The sequence below is a fragment of the Chrysemys picta genome, chromosome 11 (genome assembly GCF_011386835.1).
Source record: "Chrysemys picta bellii isolate R12L10 chromosome 11, ASM1138683v2, whole genome shotgun sequence".
NCBI classification, from domain to species: Eukaryota; Metazoa; Chordata; order Testudines; family Emydidae; genus Chrysemys; species Chrysemys picta.
In genome coordinates this window covers 70811386-70833643 of record NC_088801.1, presented here as the reverse complement: position 1 = coordinate 70833643, position 22258 = coordinate 70811386, and the positions used below count along the sequence as shown (strand labels likewise).

General features: G+C 44.3%; 1 protein-coding gene across 12 annotated transcripts in view; it reads left to right on the top strand.

Moving 5' to 3' along the window:
* HDAC4 (histone deacetylase 4) overlaps positions 1–22258 on the top strand; it is a 438771-nt gene that overhangs the window by 219026 nt on the left and 197487 nt on the right. For 11 of the 12 annotated variants that reach the window (XM_005299905.3, XM_005299903.3, XM_008163408.3 and 8 more), the window contains one exon: positions 12230–12474. In XM_005299905.3, the coding sequence (XP_005299962.1) occupies positions 12230–12474 (245 nt within the window). Of the gene's footprint in view, positions 1–11998; positions 12130–12229; positions 12475–22258 lie in introns of those variants that run through there. The other variant, XM_065562159.1, reaches the window with a different exon arrangement.

The window sequence follows — 22258 nt, the reverse complement described above, 5'->3', positions numbered from 1 at the left end:
TGTATTTGATAAAAAATTCCTATATATCATAATGGATTTAAGTTAGATTTGGTTGAACAGTCTAATTTGAGGCTAAATTCTAACTCTCACTGGTATGAAATCAATACAGATTCTCCAGATTTACCCCAATATAACAGAGATCAGACTTTAGCCCTAAATGAATTATCTTTTCAGTGGATTCAGAATTACATAACATGAAAAACCAAATTGTGAGAAATGTATTGCCACCTGTTTGAGATATAGTTATCATGCAGATTTCATACTGTTTACAGTGAATATGATGAAGCATACCTATAGTCCCCTTGGAGCAGAGGCTTTGTCTATTAAATCTAAGGCCTGGTCTACACTGGGAGGAAGGTGGGGGCGAGCTAAGTCAGTCTAAGTTATGCAACTTCAGCTATGAAAATAGCGTAGCTGAAGTCGACGTACTTAGAGCTACTTACTGCGATGTCTTCACTGCGGTAGGTCGACTGCTGATGCTCCCTCGTCGACTCCGCCTACGCTTCTCGCTCTGGTGGAGTACCGGAGTTGACAGGAGAGCACTCGGCGGTCGATTTATCGCGTCTTCACTAGATGCGATAAATCGATCCCTGCTGGATCGAGCGCTCCGGAGGCAAGTGTAGATATGCCCTTAAATGTTGTTTTGATGGAAATAGTAAATTGGCTCCTTCACAACCACAGTACATGTTGTTTCTGAAGATGAGTTGTGCATGATCTAGCTGTTACAATTTTTGTTTTCTACTGCTTACTTTTTTGTGTGGATATTTTCATTAGTCCATTGCATCCTGAGACTTCTGGCAGGCTCTCAAAGATATGTGCTCTAGGAATCTTACTGTGATTATAGCCTTGTTCTATCTTGGGAGAAAAAAATTTCAAGTAACTGTGATGGTGGTGGGGGAAATCCCATATTTAGAAAAATCTATTGTCTGCCTGCGCTTAACATATTTTATACATTTGTATGTGTTTTCCAGGTTAGTATTTATGTATAGAGATATTTGATAACATTGGAGGTCTGTCATTACTCCGCCGAATTCTAAAGTTCTAGTCTCCACTGTAGATGGCCATCAGAGAATTCTCATAGAGCTGTGAACAGAGTCTGTTGAACAGATTTCATATTTGGAAGAGATCATAAGGGAAACATTAGACCAAACTTCTTCTCAAATGATTTCCCCCCGTCTGCTATAATGCACATTTTATGGCTCAATGTGAACCAATAGTTTTTGGAAATTGAGTGAACTAGTTGAACATTAGTAAATGTATCTTCAGTCTTTAAAAAAAGAATCTGAATGCTTTTGTTCAGATTTTGGACTCTAGGAAACTGAATATTAGTTTCAAACTTTAAAATTTCTTTCCCTTGCTTTCAAACCATTAATGTTCATATAGCATTAGGTCTAACTTTAGTACCCGAAAATTCATACTTAAATGCTGACACAATTCTAAACTCCCCCTTTTACGTCTGGCCATAAAATACCTAAACTGATGCATTATATCACAAACTCAAATTAAGAGCATCCATGCTAAACAAAATCTATTATAAAACCGATTTAAAGTTAAACTAGTACAACTTTGACTACAGATCAGACCTTGGGGAGAGCTGTTGTATGGTGAGCTTGTTTGAAAATCTGCCCCATATTTTCTCTCTCTCTCTCTCTCTCTCTCTCTCTCTCTCCATTCTTGTATGGCCCATGTTGTAGAGTATCTGAGAACCTATCATGAGTAAAAACGATATTAGTGGTGTCTCTCTCTCTCTCTCTCTCCCCCTTTCTACTGACAAAGGCAGGGTTTTTGTGTTTTTTGTTTTGTGGTATATTTGTTTTTGGAATCTTTCTCTTTTTCATGTATGAAAGTGATGGTGCCATTGCAGGAACAACTGTGATTTTTGACTATTTTAAAGGGTAATACTTACAGACCTTAGCAGGTCTTGGAACCACAGCAGAGTGAATTGTAAATACAAATATAATATATAAAATAACCATTCAAACCTATCTAACAGAAGAGTTCTCAGACTTTTCCATAGGATGGTCCTTATTTTAATACAGAGACTGGCTCATGGCCATCTCTCCGGCCAGTAATGGGTGGAGAGATGGGCCACATTGCATCCCTATGCCAACTATTGCAATTGCTTACATATTTAATGTATTATAGCTGTCTTTTAATGGTTACAGTTAATAACCAAGAAGAGGAATGAGCACTGTGAACCATCACTTGTTTCCTAGGCCAACAGGTTGGGAGCCACTGATCTAACCGAATAAACTGTAAAGATAGCCGGTTGTTTAATTACATATTTCACTCCCACACTTGAAGATAGTGTTACAGTCAGCATGGATTTATCAGGAACAAATCGTGTCAAACCAACCTGATAGCTTTGTTTGACAGGGTGACAAGCCTTGTGGATAGCGGGTAAGCGGTAGATGTGGTATATCTTGACTTTAGTAAGGCTTTTGATACTGTCTTGCATGACCTTCTCATAAACAAACTAGGGAAATGCAAGCTAGAAGGAGCTACTATAAGGTCGGTGCATAACTGGTTGGAAAGCCGTTCCTAGAGAGTAGTTATCAGTGTTTCGCATAATGAGTGGGGTCCTGTAGAAATCAATTCTGGGTCCGGTTCTGTTGAATATCTTCATCAATGATTTAGAAAATGGCATAGAGAGTACACTTATAAAGTTTGTGGACGATACCAAGCTGGGAGGGGTTGCACGTGCTTTGGAGGATAGGATGAACATTCAAAATGATCTGGACAAACTGGAGAAATGGTCTGACGTAAATAGGATGAAATTCAATAAGGACAAATGCAAAGAACTCCACTTAGGAAGGAACAATCATTTGCACGCATACAAAATGGGAAATGACTGCTACGAAGGAGTACTGCGGAAAGGGATCTGGGAGGTTGTGGAATCGCCATCATTGGAGATTTTTAATAGCAGGTTAGACAAACACCTGTCAGGGATGGTCTAGACAATACTTAGTCCTGTCATGATGGCAGGGGACTGGACTAGATGACCTCTTGAGGTCCCTGACAGTCCTGTGATTCTATGACTACATGTTTACATGTTATACACCGTCTTTAAATTAGAATCAGCCATACAAACATCTCCTGTTGTAAGTGGTTCACAAATGGCCACTGAACTCCAACAAGAGATTCTTAGATTCATCTAGCTTTGTGATGATGCCTGCATTTGAAACAGGATGCTATCTCTATGCTGCAGGTAGTGGCAAACAACTGTGTGTGAAACTACAGAGTGTAATGGTCTGTCATTTTCACAAGCCTGATGTTCTATGGGAAATTTGCTAGAGTATGTTCCAGGGCACAGACAAGGTTCTAGTGGTGGCTATTTTCCTATTTTGTGCTTCTGGATCTGGAGAGGAATGTGGGGGAGTGGAAAAAAAAATGGAGCAGGGAAAAAAGACAGGAAGGAAAACAATAAGAAAATGGCGTGAGCAAGTTGTAGGATGAAAAATAGTATTTCCAGCAATCTGACCTTTTGCTGAAATAGCATCCACTTAAAAAAAAAAAAAGTTGTCTGCATAGTGTGAATATGTGGGCAGGTTTAAAACAAACAAAAGGAAGTATTTTTTCACACAACCTGTGGATCTCCTTGCCAGAGGCTGTTGTGAAGGCCAAGAATATAACAGGGTTCAAAAAAGAACTAGATAAATTTATGGAGGATAAGTACATCAATGGCCATTAGCCAGGATGGGCAGGGACGGTGTCCCTAGCCTCTGTTTGCCAGAAGCTGGGACTGGGCAACGGGATGGGTCACTTGATTACCTGTTCTGTTCATTTCCTCTGGGGCACCTGGCTTTGGCCACTGTGGGAAGATAGGATACCGGGCTAGATGGACCTTTGGTCTGACCCAGTACGGCCGTTCTTATGTTCCTATATGGGAAACCCCTAGGAACAGCTAGGTGCTGCAGAAAGTGGTTTTGGTGATTCATTAGCTAGAACGCTCTTCTGAGTCTGTAATGCTTGGTGCTAGATAATTACTTTTTGCTCATGTAAATTCCCACAATACCTTCATCTGGAGACTCTCTCTCTATATATAATACAAGTAACTTCATGTGCTAAACTACATTTTTGTGTGGTAAACAATTGCTACATTCCATCTTGGAAGTGGCTGCATTTCACTGACAGTGTCAATCATGTCATCTCTGTTCCTGTGTATAGTTTGGATATCAGCTTATGTGAAACACCTTTTTGACCTGCTCGAGTCACAGGTCAAATTTAGGCAAATTGAAAACTTTGCTTACAAAAAAAAAAAATCCAGCATATCTCTATTCCCAGATAGTCACTCACACTATGGCCTTGTGCAAAGTCTGTCTTCCCTGTCTTAATTTTCATACTGTAATTTACTTTCAGCTTCAATGGTTTCTCCTTCCAAACATTCCCCCAAAATAGTCTCTGCTCCCTTGCAGAGTGAGCTATTTTTGAAGGGATGGATAAGCGCTTGCTTTTCCCAGACAAAGCCTTGCTTTTGACAAATGTCTAAACAGTTCTGGCAGTGGAGCACCTCAGCCTAAGCCAAGCTTCCACCCCCTTCATATTCTTCTTTAGTTGTCATCTGTAGACCTTTTTCCATGCAGCTCACCTATACACAGGAATCTCTTCCTGAAATTGTCCACTATTCCTCCATGTCCCACTTTTAAATGCAAGACTAAAAATTCCTAGAAGAAGCAATCATCTTCCCTTCTTCCAAAAAAAAAAAAGGGGGGGGGGAAGAAAAATTGTGGTTCCATTCATTTCTTCAAGGGTGCCTCATTGACAGCAGCTCATCATGTCAAAGACAGCATTGTCTGCGTAGCTATCACAAATCAAGAAATGTCAAATTTAAGGCTATTCATGCAACATTAATGCTGTCAGCTTGTACATTTGCATTACAGTACAGTTTTTTAAATACACGGTCACATTTTTTTAAACTGGACAATGAGATGGAAACCTTCTCAGAGCATAAGCAGAACACTATTTTTCCTCCAGTTTACCTGATTATGTGCAAAGTCAGGGTCCACAAAATCATCATATAGGAGAAGGTCCAGATATCACCAGAACCAATCTTCAGGGCTAGCTGCAGTTTCCTTTCCCATATTTATGGGGGGCTGAGAAGTCAATAACTACCTGGGAACTCTGTCCTAGAGGTCTCACTTTTAGGTGGGGTGACACAGAACCGGGCTCCAGATGGTTTTTTGTTTTGTTTTTTGTTTAAGGGCTGAAGGGATCAGTAGTAGATCTACTCTCTGATGTCCTGTATTACACAGGCCATAGAATTTCAATCATTTATCCCTGTAATGACCTCAATCATTTGTGTTTAACTAAAGCATATATTCCAGAAAGGTACCCTGTTTTCAATCTGAAGACACACAAATTGAAGAGTCCACCACTGCCTTTGGTAGTTTATTCCAGTAGGTAATCACCCTCACTGTTAAACATTTGTGCCTTATTTCTAATTTGAATTTGTCTGGCTTTGGCTTCCAGCCATTGGTTCTCATGTCTGTCTCTGCTAGATTAAAAAGCCTTTACCTAGTATTTTATCTCTGTGAAGGTACCTATACACTGTAATTCACGTCAGCTCTTGATCATCTTTTTGAGAAACTGGACAAATTGAGCACTCAAAGGGCATTTCTACCCAGTGGGATAATGCACCCTACAGGCGTGTGGTATCTAAAGCGCACTAGCATGTTGTATATTAATTGGTCTGTGTAGAGCCTGCTGGTGTTCCCTGAAGGTTCCCTACTGTGTGTTGAGTACTGCTCTCTAGGCAACCTTCACTGTGTTATGAGCAGGGTCTACATGAGCCAATTAATGCACAACGTGTTAGTGCCCTTTTGATATTTCACTCACTCACTCACTCCGTAGAGCATATTACCCCACCTTGTAGACAAGTCCTAAGTTTCTCACTGTAAGACAGCCCTGAGATTCTTTTAGAGTAGCAGCCGTGTTAGTCTGTATCCGCAAAAAGAAGAACAGGAGGACTTGTGGCACCTTAGAGACTAACAAATTTATTAGAGCATAAGCTTTCGTGGACTACAGCCCACGAAATATGCATCCGAAGAAGTGGGCTGTAGTCCACGAAAGCTTATGCTCTAATAAATTTGTTAGTCTCTAAGGTGCCACAAGTCCTCCTGTTCTTCTTTTTCCCTGAGATTCTGTTTGTGGCTTTTTTCTGCACCTGCTCCAATTTTTCAACATCCTTTTTAAATGTGGACACCAGAAGTGAGCACAGTTACCAATGCCATATACAGAGTTAAAATCTCCTCTCTGTTTCTATTCACTGATCCCCTGTTTATACATCCAAGGATTGTGTTAACCCTTTTTGCCACAGCTTTGCATTGCTTGTCTACTTTGACCTCTACGTCCTTTTCTGAGTGACTGTTTGCCAGGATATAGTTCCCCATTCTGTAGATGTGGCCTGGATTCTTTTTTCCTAGCTGTCTGACCTTGCACTTGGCTGTATTCAAATGTATTTTGTGTGAATGGGCTTAGTAAGCTAAGCAATCCAGATCACTGGGAATGACTGTCTTATCCTCCTCGTTATTTGCCATTCCTTCAATATTTTCTTTCAGTAGTGGTTTATTTACTTCCAGATAATTGATAAAAATATTGAAGAAGATTAAGCCCATGGCAGCCCAATAGAAACACCCCATTTGATGATGAAGGGTATTTGTGAATGGTATTTCCAGGGTATTTGTTATGTTGATGGCCTAATACAGTTTTGGAGTGAGAGCTGGCAATCCATCATGTCAGATATGACAAGACCAGTGCAGAGAGATAAAGATAGGAAGAGTACCGGGGTGAAAGTAGGTTGGTATGGGCCAGTACGGTGTACCGGTGAGAAGTGGCTGCCGGTACCAGCATGTACACAGCCAACGTTAAAGCGCTGGCATGGCAGCGCTTTAACGTCGCTGCTCCTCTCCCTCCCCCCACAGTAAGTCTTCTATGTTACTTTCACCCCTGAGGAGTACATTTTTAAAAGATCATTTGTGTACAGAATACTCCTCTTAACATTGCTCAGTGGGGCATTCAGAACAAAATCCTAACTTAGTATTTATATTTTATAGATATTTGCAGGTGACATTTAAGGACACATCAATTTAAAGAACATCAAAGTCAACTTGTTCTGCAGCCATGTCTCACTTCCATAGGGAAGTGACTGATATAAAACCCATAGTTAAGCAACCAGTCTTAAAGCAGAATATCACTTGAATCTTGCATAAAATGAAAGCTTTCATTTGAGATATTAGTTGACATTTCCTTATATTGTATGACAATTAGTTACCGTTCTGGTAGCCAGCATCTCACTTAGAATGGTTAGCAAGCTGGCTGTTTTACCTACGATGGAACAATTTATATAGTTTCTTTTTCCTAGACCCACACCCCAATTTGTTTCTAAGAACAATTTGCCCTTCTATGTAAATCATGACATTGTCCATCTTTTAGTTTGTTCTAATACTTGTTGGTTGTGGGAGAGTCAACTTCATGCCTCAGTTCTCATCAGAGCCCGTCAAATAGTTTCTGACTCGAACTCTGTCATGTGGGCAAAAACAAAGCCCTGTTTATTTTCTATAGAGGACATGTAAGCAGTCAAATATTGCAGTCCAGGTGAGTAAAATTTGCTATCAAAGAATCTTTGAATCATTTCAGATGATTTCTCCTATCCCTTCTTGAGCTAGCTCAGTCAGAGCTGTGACTGCCTCTTAGGCGGGGGGGAAATCATGTAAAGAAATTTACAAGAAGGTGACCTACTATACACATCTGTTCCTTTATTGAACATTACTAAGGCTACAATTTAGTCATGGAGGGCATGGCAGTCATGGATTCTGTGACTTTACCGACCTCCGTGACTTCTTCAGCTTCAGCTGTCAGGGATTGGAGATGGGGCTGGAAGCGAGATTGTGTGCCCCTGCCCTGCAACTGGGGCTGGAACCAGGACCCTGCAGCCCCTGCCCTGTGGCTTATGGCAGGGGCTGCAACCAGGGCCATGTGCCCCTGCCCGGCAGCTTCTGCCCGGGGGCTTCAGCGGGGCCGCGCACCCCCATCATGGCTTCCCGGGGCCACGTGCCCCACCCTCTGGCTGCGGCTGGGCTGGGCGAGGGCTGCAGCCAGGGCCACACACCCCTGTCCTGCAGCCAGGTCCAGAGCGGGGGCTGTGTCCCCCCCCATGGCTGCACCTCCTCCCCTGGTGCCCCCGCAGGGGCTGTGCACCCCGGCACCACATTTTTATACTTGGATAATTTGACAAACATTTTGTTAGCACAAGTGTTTTCCAAGATGTTGCGTGTTCTAATTGTAGATAAATGTAGTAAATCATTCTGAAAAGGACTAAGGATTTTTTTGTAAAGTTAAATTTACATATATTTTTATCATTTTTAACAAATATGGGTTTTCATATAAATATAAACATATCAGGGGAGATACTGAGTTTTCTTATGGAGCAAAACATTAAAAATACAGCAAATATAAACAGCTGTAATATTTAGTACAGAATTAAAATTTTGGTTGCAATTTTGAATATTTAGATGATAGTGGATGGTTGTGGTTGTAAAGGGAAAAACAATGGAAGTATATTGAGATCAGTGTTGCTGCAGTGTTTTCACTAAACATCTGTCCTGTTTGCTTCTTTATGAAAAGTTCCCAGTTCTCAGAGAAATGCTCTTTGTGTAGCCAAATAACTGACTCCTTAATACGCCAAGTATTCAAGTACATTTTTATACCCTCTTTATCCCTGGATCCTGATTATTCGAAGGCTTATCTCCGAACAGATGCTACGCTGTACAAAGGGGCATGATGTGGCATTCCTAGGTATCCATCTGCTTTAGAACCCCTGCATTAGCTGCTAGTACACTGAGGCCTTGGCAGCGCTGTGAAGCGCGAGTGTAGTCGCGCCGCCAGCGCTGCGAGAGCTCTCTCGCAGCGCTGCAAGTACTCCACCTCTCCGAGGGGAATAGCTTGCAGCGCTGCAAGCGAGCGTGCAGTGCTGCAGGCGCTGATTACACTGGTGCTTTACAGCGCTGCACTCGGGGGGTGTTTTTTCACACCCCCTGAGCGCAACAAGTGCAGCGCTGTGAATTGCCAGTGTAGCCAAGGCCTAAGCTGTGTTTAGTGCTTCTTTGTTACACTACAGTTTGTCCTCCTTGGAAAGGGAGTTTTCTTGGGACCTCTCCTATCTTCACCTGACATTTGAATTTTTCCCGTTTCCTTGTAAATTTTTGGCCACAACTATGTCCCACAAAATAGATTTCATTTAGCAGTTTGCATTAAGTATGTAATAATATTAATACCCTACCTAGCTCTTATCTTGAGAGCTTTTCATCTTTAGATTTCAAAGCACTTTAAAAAGATCAGTATCATCTCCTTTTGTTGATGGGGAAACTGAGGCATCAGGAAGGAAGTTACTTAGGCAACATCACCCATCAGAAGAGTGAAAGTCAGGAATTGACCTCAGGTCTCCAGTCTAGTGCTCTGTGCACTAGGTTTCCCATTCCAGAAGCAGATTAATATGAGTTTCTCACCTAGTGTGCAGCTCCTATGATGTGAAACTGTGGGTCCTCTTTAGGGTTGCCAGGTGTCAGGTTTTCGACTGGAATGCCTGGTCGAAAAGGGACCCTGGTGGCTCCAGTCACCACCGTTAAAAGTCTGGTTGGAGGGGCCGGCAGGCTCCCTACCCAGCTCCGCACAGCTTCCTGGAAACAGCGACATGTCCCTTTGCTCCTAGGCGTAGGCATGGCCAGATAGGCTCCACAGGCTGCCCGAGCACCAGCTCCGCAGCACCCATTGGTTAGGAACTGCAGCCAATGGGAGCTGTGGGGGTCGATGCCAGTGGGTGGCGGCAGTGTGCACTGCACAGAGCCGCCTGGCCACTGTCCTTGCACCTAGGAGCCGGAGGGACATGTTGATGCCTCCGGGGAGACTCCAGAGGTAAACGCTTCCCAGAGCCCACACCCCTCATCTCCTCCTGTACCCCAACCACATACCCCAGCCCTGAGCCCCCTTCCGCACCCAAACTCCTTTCCCGAGCCTGTACTCTCTGCCCCACCCCAGAGCCCCCTTCCGCATTCTGAACCCCTTTTTTCTGGCCCCACCCTGGAACCCACATCCCCAGCCCAGAGCCAGTACCATCTCTCACACCCCAATCCCATGCCTCAGCCTGGAGACCCCTCCCACACTCCGAACCCCTTGGCTCCACCCTCCAGCCCTCTCCTACACCCCAAACCGTTCATCCCGGCCCCACCCCTGAGCCCGCACCCCAACTGTTTGCCCAGCCTGGACTTCCCCCACCCCCGCACCATGAACCTCTTATTTCTGGGCCCACCCCAGAGCCCTCACCCCCTCCTGTACCCCAAATCCCTGCCCCAGCCCAGTGAAAATGAGCAAGTAAGTGAGGGTTGGGGAAAGCAAGTGATGGAGGAGGGATGGAGTGAGAAGGGGCAGGGCAAGAGTGTTTGGTTTTGTGCAATTAGAAAGTTGGCAACCCTGTGGTATCCAGATCACTCCTCTGTACTGGTTGTGCTAAACAATTCAAATCCCATTTATACCCTGGAATGGCCAAGGCCATTAGTTGTCCGTAGCTACTTCAGCGTTCATGTTAATGACTCTTCCAGGTTAGCTGATGCCTTCATCACTGCCTTCACAATCATGGGACCCTCTTAACTGGCCTTTGGTTGAATTTAGAAGTTAAAAGATTCTGTTCCTGCTCCCCCCAACTGAAAGCTCTGCTGTTCACTCAAGAATCTATCTGTAAATCACCTTGTGTTCTTACCTTCTTATTTATCACTACCAGTAACTCTGACTTCTGTTATGTATAGCCAAGGTGTAGAGAGACAAGGTGGGTGAAGTAATATCTCTTTTTGGGACCAATTTCAGTTGGTGAGGATCAAACTTTCAAGCCACACAGAGCTCTTCTTCAGGTCTGGGAAAGGAGGTATTCCCAGCCTCGCAGCAAAATGCAAGGTGGAACAGATTGTTTAATGTAAGTAGTTAGCACATATTGTAACAGTCCATTCAAGGTAGAGTGGCCCGTTAACATCTCTGCAATCATAAGACAAAAAAGGGATTTGTGTGTTGGATTGCTGTAATAAGCCAAAAATCCAGTGTCTCTGTTCAGTCCATGATTTTTAGTGTCTAGCAGAGTAATGCATTTAAGTTCCCAGGCTCCTTTTTTTGAAAGTGTGCAGGTTTCCTTTGAGGATGAGGACTGATAGGTCAGCTCTGGGTGGTCCGTTACAACAGCGGTTCTCAACCAGCGGTCAGGGGCTCCCTCAGGGGGCCACAAGCAGGTTTCAGGGGGGACACAAGCAGGATCAGTGTTCGGCTTTCTGCCCTGGGCCCCAGCAAGTCTAAGTCCCACTGCGTGGCTGAGCCCGGGGCCCTGAGCCCTGCCACCTGGGGCTGAAGCAGAAGCCTGAGTAACTTAGCTTCACATGGACCTCTGGGCAAATGCCCTGCTTGCTACCCCCTAACGCCGGCCCTCGCTTTTATACGCAGAAAATAAGTTATTGTGGCACAGGTGGGCCGTGGAGTTTTTACAGCATGTTTGGGGGGCCTCCGAAAGAAAAAGGTTGAGAACCCCTGCCTTACAATATGTGCTAATTACTTACGCTAAACAATCTGTTCCACCTTGCAGTTTGCTGTGAGGCTGGGAGTACCTCCTTTCCCAGACCTGAAGAAGAGCTTTGTGTGGCTCAAAAGCTTGGCTCTCTCACCAACAGAAGTTGGTCCAATAAAAGATTGTCACCCACCTTGTCTCTCTAATATCCAGGGACTGACATGGCTCAAACTACACTGCATACAACAGTTGAGGTGTGCAATTCTATTTTAGCAAGTTTTCCTAGAGCCCAATGTACCACTTACTGGCTTGCTGTTGGCTAAAAACATTATTAACCCAGTTTATTTGGGAGACTTTCCCTGGTGCAGACTTGAAAAGAGATCAAGAGAGCTCATGTGCAGTTTGTTGATAATACCACGCATCATATTCCTTGCTATACGTGTTTTCGGATAACACAGGTCTTTTCAAAAAGAGAGAGGGCACATTTTGCTTTTAAAACAGGCTTCCATCTCAGTGAGTGAATAAATTGACATACCTAGGTTGTGTGTCCTTTTACAATATGAAATATAAAAGAGATGGTGGTTTTGATTCAGGTATTGTGGTTCCTAGAAAGTCTTCTAAAAGCCAAAGCTAAATTCACTATTGAACGGGGAATAGGCTGATCACCTTTTGTTTTGTTTGTTTGTTTTGCAGTTGATGTGAACACAGCACTGCCCTTGCAAGTTGCACCAACTTCAGTCCCCATGGATCTCCGCTTGGACCACCAGTTTTCCATGCCAGTGACGGAACCTACACTCCGAGAACAGCAGCTCCAGCAGGAACTCCTGGCTCTCAAACAAAAACAACAAATTCAGAGACAAATCCTTATAGCCGAGTTCCAGAGGCAACATGAGCAACTCTCCCGTCAGCATGAGGCCCAGCTACATGAACATATAAAAGTAAGTGATTGAAACAGCTGTGAGCGGTGGGTAGAAATACTAATTTAAAAAAAAAATGCTCTAAATGTAGGCAGACTTGTTTGAAAGGTGGAGAAGCAATGAGACTGGTAACCCCTGTTTAGAGAACCATATCTGTAGGTTTGATACAGAGAACCAAGTACCAAAATTTTAACAATGAGAGATTAAATTTAGATTCCAGTCTCCTAGGTCCTTATCTAGGCACCTAAATAAGTGGCCTGATTTTCAAAAGTGCTGAACTGCCCAACTACTCCCATCAACCCACTTATATAGAGGCCTAAGTGTGGATTTAGGAGCCTGCATTTAGGATTTCATTTTTGAAAAATCTTGGCCATAAGTGTTAGGTTGAGGGAAAATATTTTGTATGTGATATTATTCCAAATTCATTCTCACCTGATGGATGCTTTATATAGCCAATATTTGTAACATTCTGTAGGAAAGTTAAACGAAGGGTTGGGTTTGAATGTAAACATCTGAGGCCTTGGCTACACTTGCAGCTGTACAGCACTGTGAGGTAAACCTGTCTTCGTACAGCTGAGTAGGGAAAAGCGCTGCAGTCTGTCCACACTGACAGCTGCCAGCACAGTGGTGTGGCCACACTTGCAACATTTGCAGCTGTGTTGGGAGCAGTGCATTATGGGCAGCTATCCCAGCATTCATATGGCTGCAACATGCTTTTCAAAATGGGGCGGGGAGGGGGGGGGGGGTGGATTGTGACAGGAAGTGTAGGGGGAGAGAGAGTGCTTTTTGGAGCATGTCAGCTCTCTATTTTGCAAGTTCCGAATTCCCGGCCCCCTGCTCATTCATTTACTCACTCAAAGCAAGCTGCAAATTGCTTGCTTTTCTCTGTGGTAAGAGCTTTGAAACCGGCACTTCCACATTCCTGCAGCCAGTCACAACAATGGAGAGGATTTGCCACTTGACAAGGTGATTAGTACAGCACTGCAAGCGTTTACACTCACACCCGTGAGTCGTAGCCACTCCGCTGCAGCTGTTGTTCCTCTCGGAGATGTGGAGTACCTGCAGCGGTGTACCCAGGGAGATACAGCGCTGCAAGTGGCCTGCCAGTGTGGACGGGGAGTGAGTTACAGCGCTGGGGGAGGCTTTACAGCGCTGTAACTTGCAAGTGTAGCCAAGGCCTGAGATTGGGATATTAGAGTCTATAGGCCTTGGCTACACTGGCGCTGTACAGCGCTGCAACTTGCTGCGCTCAGGGGTGTGAAAACGTCCCCCCCTGAGCGCAGCAAGTGCAGTGCTGTAAAGTGCCAGTATAATCAAAGCCTGTAGCGCTGCAAGCTATTCCCCTCAGATAGGTGGAGTACTTACAGAGCTGCAAGCTATTCCCGTCAGAGAGCTCTCGCAGTGCTGGCGGCGCGACTACACTCGCGCTTCACAGCGCTGCCGCGGCAGCACTGGGAAGTCCTGAGTGTAGCCAAGGCCATAATCAGGGGTAGTCATTGCAGTTTATCTTCCTATGGCTTGTAAACTCTTTGAGGCAGGGACGGTGTGCACTTTGGTATTTGAGCAAAGCCTAGCACAAATATGGTGCTTTTATAATGGTGGATCATATTGCCTATTAACTGCAGAGGAAACTCAGCCTGAGTAAGGAGTGCTGAATAGAGGAGCATTAATTAATTTGATTAATGTTACAAATTTGGTGTTAGAATGGAGTGCACATGTTGTCCAGTGCACATCTGCAAGTTATAAAGCAGTCCTCTGGATATTATCTTCTCCAGAGCAGCACAAAAGCGCACGCAGGGTTGGGAAGAGGAAGGGGGAGAGGGTGTGTGTGTGTGTGGGGGGGGGGTTGACTTTCAATATTAAGTGCACATTAACCTCTGCCCTAATGTTTTCAACTGCTCTGTCAAACAGAATGAAAGCTAGCATAACAAATGGAAGTAGGAGGTACAGTTTGGAAGATTGCTGTTGCACAGTGAAAATGTTAAACATTATATAAATATTCAGAGTAACAGAGTATTGCTATGGTAACATCAGTTTTCAGAATTGCGAATGTGCTTTCCTCTCAAAGGGGGGTTAGAACTGCACAGGATACATAGTGCTGATGTAACATTAAAAAGTGATTGCACCCTGAATCTTATATAACTTTTTTATATGTAACCTTTCTTTTTAAAGGTTAAGTGCTATATTATATTTACAGACTTTCTAAACAGTAGAAAAGACCTATGTTAATTACTGTCCATTGTAACATAATTGACTTAAGTTGTCTTAATACTTAAGAAACTGAAGATTTAGTTCCAGCTATTGTGTGGATCATCAGCACTGTGCATGCGTTTGTGTGGTTTTAAGAACGTAATCTCTTTAGGGCAGGGACTGTCATTTACCATGTGTATGTACCATGTCTCGCACAGTAGGGCCTAATCTGGGTGTTTGTTGCCTTTGGGTGTTACCACAATGTAAATGTTAAATATTGGTACTGTCAGTACCACAGTACTGACCTTCAGCACAGACTTAAATTGTAGTCCGGGTTTCTGAGCATGAAAAATGCTGTTCATTCTGAACTGTACAAAAGGTATGGTGGTTGTCAGGTGAGGAGACATTCCTGCTAGTAACTTAATTATAAGGCCATTAATAATAATCTTAAAAACAACAACATATCACATGGAACCTCCAAAATTAATGTACATGTTGAGTGTATCTTGGAAAAGTGCATAGTCTGATTTGTATAAAAGTTGTGTTTATGACTTCAATAAAAGTCTACATGATAAAGAAAAATTGAGCACAGATTGAAAAAGCTAGTTCATTTAAACCAAACTATACTAATGAAATAATCATCATTTGCAGCTTTGGCACATTTTTATTGCATTTATTTATTGTTAATTATTTATTGTTAATAATTCAACCTACATTTAAAAATACTTGATATTTAATAAAATGACTGGGTGAATTAACCTTGGAAAACTGGCAGCTGTATTTATTCCAACCACCATTAAAGTTATGAGAGTTTTCATTCAAGAGCTTGAATGAAACACACAACCTCATGCTTGATCTCTGCCCAAAGATAGCGGTAGTGGTTGCAATTTATTTTTATTATTGTTGAGCTGTTTTGGAGCATAGGACATGGGGGGAATGCTCATCCCATTATTTTTTTTTAAATAAAGCAAACAAATAACCTCGCAGCCGAAACAGGGAAGCTAGCTGTGAGCTGAAAGGTAAAACTTGGCATAGAAATAGCCCTGATTGAAGGGCTAGTGCCCTTCCTTTTTTCAGAGGAAATAAGTTTTGATTTGAAAATCAGATGATCAGCATGTGCAAGAGAGTTCTGTTTAACTTGTAGTGTGTAAGGAAGGGTCTGCTGTCCGTGTGTGTGCGTGACTCTATCTTTAGCTGCATAATGAAAGTTCTAGTCAGGTATATTGCTGCTAATTATATGACATCTGTGGCTGGAGAAAGGATAAATGGAGACCTGATATTTCCACAAATATCAGCGGGGCTGGCGGTGCTGGGCCGGGGCCGGGCCGGGGGTGCTGAGCCGGGGGTGGAAATATCAGCGAGTGCTTTCTAAACAGATAGTTTCAAAGATGTATGGGAGAGGACTGTCTTCCCTGATCACTTTAGAAGTACTGCAAGAGTTACTCTGGAGAGAGCTGCCATGGGATTTGCATGTAGATTATTGCAAGCCAGCAGTCTCTCAAAGTCCTTCAAAATGAAGTGTTTTCTGAAAAATAAAGCCAAACTACCAACCAATACCAGATAGAGATTCCCTTTATGACCCTTCCTATTTGCTCTAGTGACTGAACCTTTTGCACTGTAGACATATCTGATTCATGGCATGACGGTTAGGAGTTCTTAGGGTTACCATATTTTGAGTGTCCAAAAAGAGGACACTCCACGGGCCCCCAGCCCCGCCCCCGCCCCCAGCCCCAACTCCGCCCCTTCCCCAAAGTCCCCGCCCCAACTCCGCCCCCTCCCCTGCTTCCCGCGAACATTTGATTCGCGGGAAGCCTGAAGCAGGTAAGGGGGCAGGGTGTGGGGAGGAGGCGCGGCCCAGTCTGGCCCCCCCGGCGTCTCCAGCCTGGGTCGGCTCGGGCCCTGGGGTGCCGGCCCCGGGCCAGCCCCCAGCCGAGCACCCCCGGCTCAGCACCCCCGGCCCGGCCCCGGCCCAGCACCGCCGGCCCCGCATGTCCTGATTTTCCCAGACGTGTCCGGCTTTTTGGGATTTCCCCCCGGACGGGGATTTGAAGCCCCAAAAGCCAGACATGTCCGAGAAAATCCGGACATATGGTAACCCTAGGAGTTCTGAGCATAAGTTAGCATTGTTTGCTATGAGTATGTCTGCACTGTGAGCTGGAAGTGTACGTTCCAGTTTGAGTGGACATACCCACAGTAGCTCTGATTGAGCTAGTACTCTAAAAAGAGAGTGGCTATGGGGGGCAGAGGCTAGCCATTCTGAATTCGTACCTGTCCGAGATACTAAGCATGTATTTGGGTGGCTAGCCCTTCCCACTGCTTGCAACACTGCGGCATCTCTCTGTGTTTAGCATGCTAGATCTATCAGTAGGTATGTCCATTTGAACTGGAATTTATACTTCCAGCTCAAAATGGAGATATATCCTATGTTGTATGGTATCATATTTAAGAGATTATGGAATTGTAGACGTCTCTGTTAGGGGGCTTATTCCTTCATCCTCTCACTTCTCGCATGGTCCTTCTCGCATGAACAGAGAGCAACAATACCCAAAGTCCAAAGGCGCAAACAGTTCGATGTTTATTGGGGTGAACTTCCAGCAAGCATGATTCCAGTTTCCTTCCTCAGTGTCCCCCTTCCCAGCTCTGACACCACAGAGCCATCCCTGTTCCCATTCCCCCCACCCCCCGACTTCCTGATTGACTGCAGACTATGGCCTTGGCTACACTGGCGCTGTACAGCGCGGCAACTTGCTGCGCTCAGGGGTGTGAAAACGCTCCTCCCCTCCCGGGCGCAGCAAGTGCAGCGCTGTAAAGCGCCAGTGTAATCAGCGCCTGCAGCACTGCAAGCTACTCCCCTCGGAGAGGTGGAGTACATACAGCGCTGCGAGAGAGCTCTCTCGCAGCGCTGGCGGCGCGACTACACTTGCGCTTCACAGCGCTGTGAATTCCCAAATGTAGCCAAGGCCTAAATAGTAAAACTTGAATTCTGTTTAGCTATACCTTAACCAATCATTTTACTAAAATTTACCTAACCAATCCTAACATATTGTAACATGATTAGCTAACCAATTATATTCCACCACCTTAATTAATTTACACCAAGCAAAATTAATTATACAGCAGACAGAAACAATTACAGATCCAGACAGAGACCATGCAAATAAACATACAAAACAATACAGAAGTGAGGATTTCACAACTACATCTATACAGACATAAGGGTTTTCGAGCTGTGCCTATTGATAATAGGGTTACCATACGTCCGGATTTTCCCGGACATGTCCGGCTTTTTGGGCCTCAAATCCCCGTCCGGGGGGAAATCCCAAAAAGCCGGACATGTCTGGGAAAATCGGGACATGCGGTGCTGGGCCGGGGGCCGGGCCGGTGGTGCTGGGCTGGGGGCTGCGGGCCGGGCCGGCGGTGCTGGGCCAGGGGCTGGCCCGAGGCCGGCACCCCAGGGCCCGAGCCGACCCAGGCTGGAGACGCCGGGGGGGCCAGACTGGGCTGCGCCTCCTCCCCCCACCCTGCCCCCTTACCTGCTTCAGGCTTCCCGCGAATCAAATGTTCGCGGGAAGCAGGGGAGGGGGCGGAGTTGGGGCGGGGACTTTGGGGAAGGGGCGGAGTTGGGGCTGGGGGCGTGGGCGGGGCTGGGGCCCCGTGGAGTGTCCTCTTTTTGGACACTCAAAATATGGTAACCCTAATTGATAAGTGAGTTCTTACCAGACAGAAAACTATCACACTAAATTTCCTTTTACATGTTGTAGGCTCTTCCCTTTATCTGGAGGTGAGAGATCGGATCACCTTCCTAACAGCCCCAGATTGCCATATTTCAATTTGACTAAACAGGGCCTCAGACTGTCACAGTGAGAGATACAGATAGACAATGATTTTGATTCTTTTATACCTCTATAACTAGCGAAGTGATAAGAATACACCTCAATTCTTAAAGTATAGGCCTGACAGGCTTGAATATTTATACCTTAACAGTCTCTATTTTCAACATGTTTAATGTTAGAGTAAAACCTCAACAAGCTAGTTCAGAGATCCTTAAATTGTTCCATAGCTCGGAGGTTAGAGCATTAGCCTCCTAAATTAGGGTCTTCAGTTCAAATCTCCATTGGACCTTGTGGAAACTTTTGTTTAAGTGTCTTGTTGGTATAGCAGAATGGTTCTTCACAGAGGGTGTGAAAGATCCCAGAATCAAACGCTGACAGGCTGCCTTGGTGCGGGTGATGTTTCAAGTAAAAATAAGGCAAAGGTTATTATCAGAAAGGATTATTAACCATTGGAACAGATTACTAAAGCATGTGTTGATTTCTCCATCACTTGTACTCATTAGACCAAGACGTCTTTCTAAAAGATAGACAAGTAGTTCAGCCACAAGTCATTGAACTGGATGTAGGATGTTATTGCAGGAGATCAGACAAGATGATCATAATAGTGACTTCTGGCCTTAAAATCTACGCCATTTCAATGGAGCAAGCAGAGCATGAGATACCTGCTCATTCACATCATCTGCCACATCATCCTACTTTTGGTGTCAATTTTATCACTTTCTTAATTCAGCTTAACAGACACATTTAGCAATTGTCTCTTTCCTGGATTTGCAAGATAATATGAATGCAAATAATGTTTTTGCAGAGGATCTTCTTTATCATTCAGACTCTTCCTATTCTTCTATCCATGAGACAAAAGAAATGTTTCAGTCAATGTAATACAGCATGGGCCTTAAAAATGAAAATTAAAAAGCTACATTAGTTTTTTTTAAAGAAGGAAGGCTGGCCATGCCCAAACTTATTAGGCTAATTTGCATAATTTTTAGAGAGACCAAGACAAACATTGGATCAATACAGAATGGGAAGATTTTGATATCACTCTGGATTGTGTTCTGCTGAGGTAAAAGGTCTCCTCAAATTGGACCACATGCATGTGTTAAGTTAATCCTTCTGTATGGGACAAAGTAAGAGTCAGCCCTGCCTATTTCCTGCTTATTCCCAGGAATACAACATTTTCTCACCTTCCACTTGGGAATTAAGAATTACCAAGTAGACTCTTGTAGAAGGTTGGACTTTGGACTGTGGGGTGTCTCTATTCAATGCTGGAAAAAGTGCTGGATCTGAATGATTTACAAAATATGTTGAAATTAGATGAAAGGTCTGTTTTTCCAACCTTCAGCTTGGGTGTTATGTTTCTAACTGCACAGAAGTGGAGGGTTTGAAGAGACCACAAACAGAAGCAGAAACAGTAAGAAAGGGTTCCTGTTCACACTTAACTTTTTTGTGACTTTTAGGTTCTATTAGTGCAGGGGTTCTGAGCCGCCCCCTCCCCCCCAACATGCTATAAAAACTCCAGGGCCCACCTGTGTCACAATAACGGGTTTTCTGCATATAAAAGCCAGGGCTGGAGTTAGGGGCTAGCAAGCAGGGCAATTGCCTGGGGCCTCATGCCACAGGAGCCCCTGCAAGGCTACATTGCTCAGGCTTTGGCTTCAGCCCTCGGGTAGCAGGGCTCAGGGCCTGGGCTTCAACCCCATGTGGCAGGGCTTTGACTTTCTGCCCTGGGCCCCATGAGTCTAATGCTGTCCCTGCTTGGCAGCTCCCCTGAAACCTGCTCGCAATCCCCCCAGGGTGCCTCGGACCCCTGGTTGAGAACCACTGTATTAGTGGAACTAAGAGCAGATACCTTTCCTAACCTGCCCCATAGACACACTGTGTGGATTCCAGATTTGCTTCTTCCTTGGGGTTTGGCTTTTGTTGACCCAGAACACAAGCACTGTCACGTATTGCAATCTTATCACCAGTCTTGTGATATTTAGTGATTTTTCTGAAAGACCCAGCTCCTGAAATCAGGATAGCTCAGTGGTTTGAGCATTGGCCTGCTAAACCCAGGGCTGTGAGTTCAATGCTTGGGGGGGGGCCATTTAGGGATCTGGGGGCAAAACTCTGTCTGGGGATTGGTCCTGCTTTGGGGTTGGACTAGATGATCTCCTGAGGTCCCTTCCAACACTGATATTCTATAAATTCTATATTATTACATGGGAGTCTCAGCTTTCAGTTAAATTGGCAACATGAACTGTAGTTTCAAAAACTAGGGGGCAAATAAAGACATCCTAGATCCTTTTCTCCAAAGAGCCACTCCCCTCCCCCCCCTTACATTGTAGTGGGGCAATAAGTTGCCTGTCTGGGTAAATCAGCAAAGCCCACTTAACCCTGTGCCAGCAGGATCAACGACTACTAATAGGATTCAGTATTTAAAGCAAACACTACCAGTCTATTGCAGGAAGTTTAGAAATATTACCAGAAAAACTGTGCATATTAAACATTATGGTGGCACATCCTATGGATTGACCGAAAAAGCACTTATTTGGCTGATTATGTAATTATGCAGATAGGAAGTTTTCAATAAAAATATAATTGGATAGACTGAAAATACCTTCTTCTGTTCTAGAAGACTGGGTAACTAATTAGTTTTGTTTTATTTTTGACTATTATGCCAGATGCAGGTACAAAATAAACTTTTTAAAAATAACTAAGCATGGATTTACTCAGGCAATGAAGCCTTTGAAATATCTTAGGGAAAAACACTGGACAAATGTTTAAATATTATAAAGCTTGTAATACAGACAGGCAGAAATCCATGAAATTATGTTGTATATCTTTCTGTGCAGGGAGAAGATAATCATGGCTTTGAATCTACTTTTGAGGTTTTCTTTCCAGTTTTCAAGTTAACTATATTCAGAAGTACATTTTAGTATTTCATGTAATTTTATTTTCTGTAAGTAATAACTACTGAGCTGTGGCCATCCTGAAAATAACGATGGGCTGGATTAAGTCCTCCTAGCTGGTCATGAATTCCCCCAAAATGATCAAGGTCTCCAGTATTATTCATTCTGTTGTACCCTGTGGATGTGTTAGGACACTATCTTTTGGAGTGGGGAAAGTGCTTCTGCTTTCCTGTATGGTATTTGTGACATAAGAATCTACAATTTATGAATTTAGCTCTCCTGTGCTTTTCATTCAATTAAATGACAGGCATATTAGTGAGTGAATGTATGTGTATACTTACTGCTTATATGTCTCTTTGGGTATAGGGGCAATAATATCCACATGCCTCTCTGCTGTATTTTATCTAGTTATGCCTTCAATCAGGGGTGGCCAACCTGTGGTTCTAGAGCCGCATGCGGCTCTTCAGAAGCTAAGATACGGCTTCTTGTATAGGCACCGACTCTGGGGCTGGAGCTACAGGCGCCAACTTTCCAATGTGCTGGGGGGTGCTCACTGCTCAACCCCTGGCTCTGCTACAGCCCCTGCCCCCATTCCACCCCTTCCCACCCCCTCCCCTGAGCCTGCTGTGACTTTGCTCATCCCCCCTCCCCCTCAGAGCCTCCTGTACACCACAAAACAGCTAATTGGGCGGTGTGGGAAGAGATGGGGAGGCACTGATCGGCAGCGCTGCTGGTGGTTGGGAGCGGGGGGCGGGGAGTTGATGGGGGGCTGCTGACGTATTACTGTGGCTCTTTGGCAATATACATTGGTAAATTCTGGCTCCTTCTCAGGCTCAGGTTGGCCGCCCCGGCCTTAGAGTATTACAAGCCTTTGCAGGCAAGAACTTTGCTTAG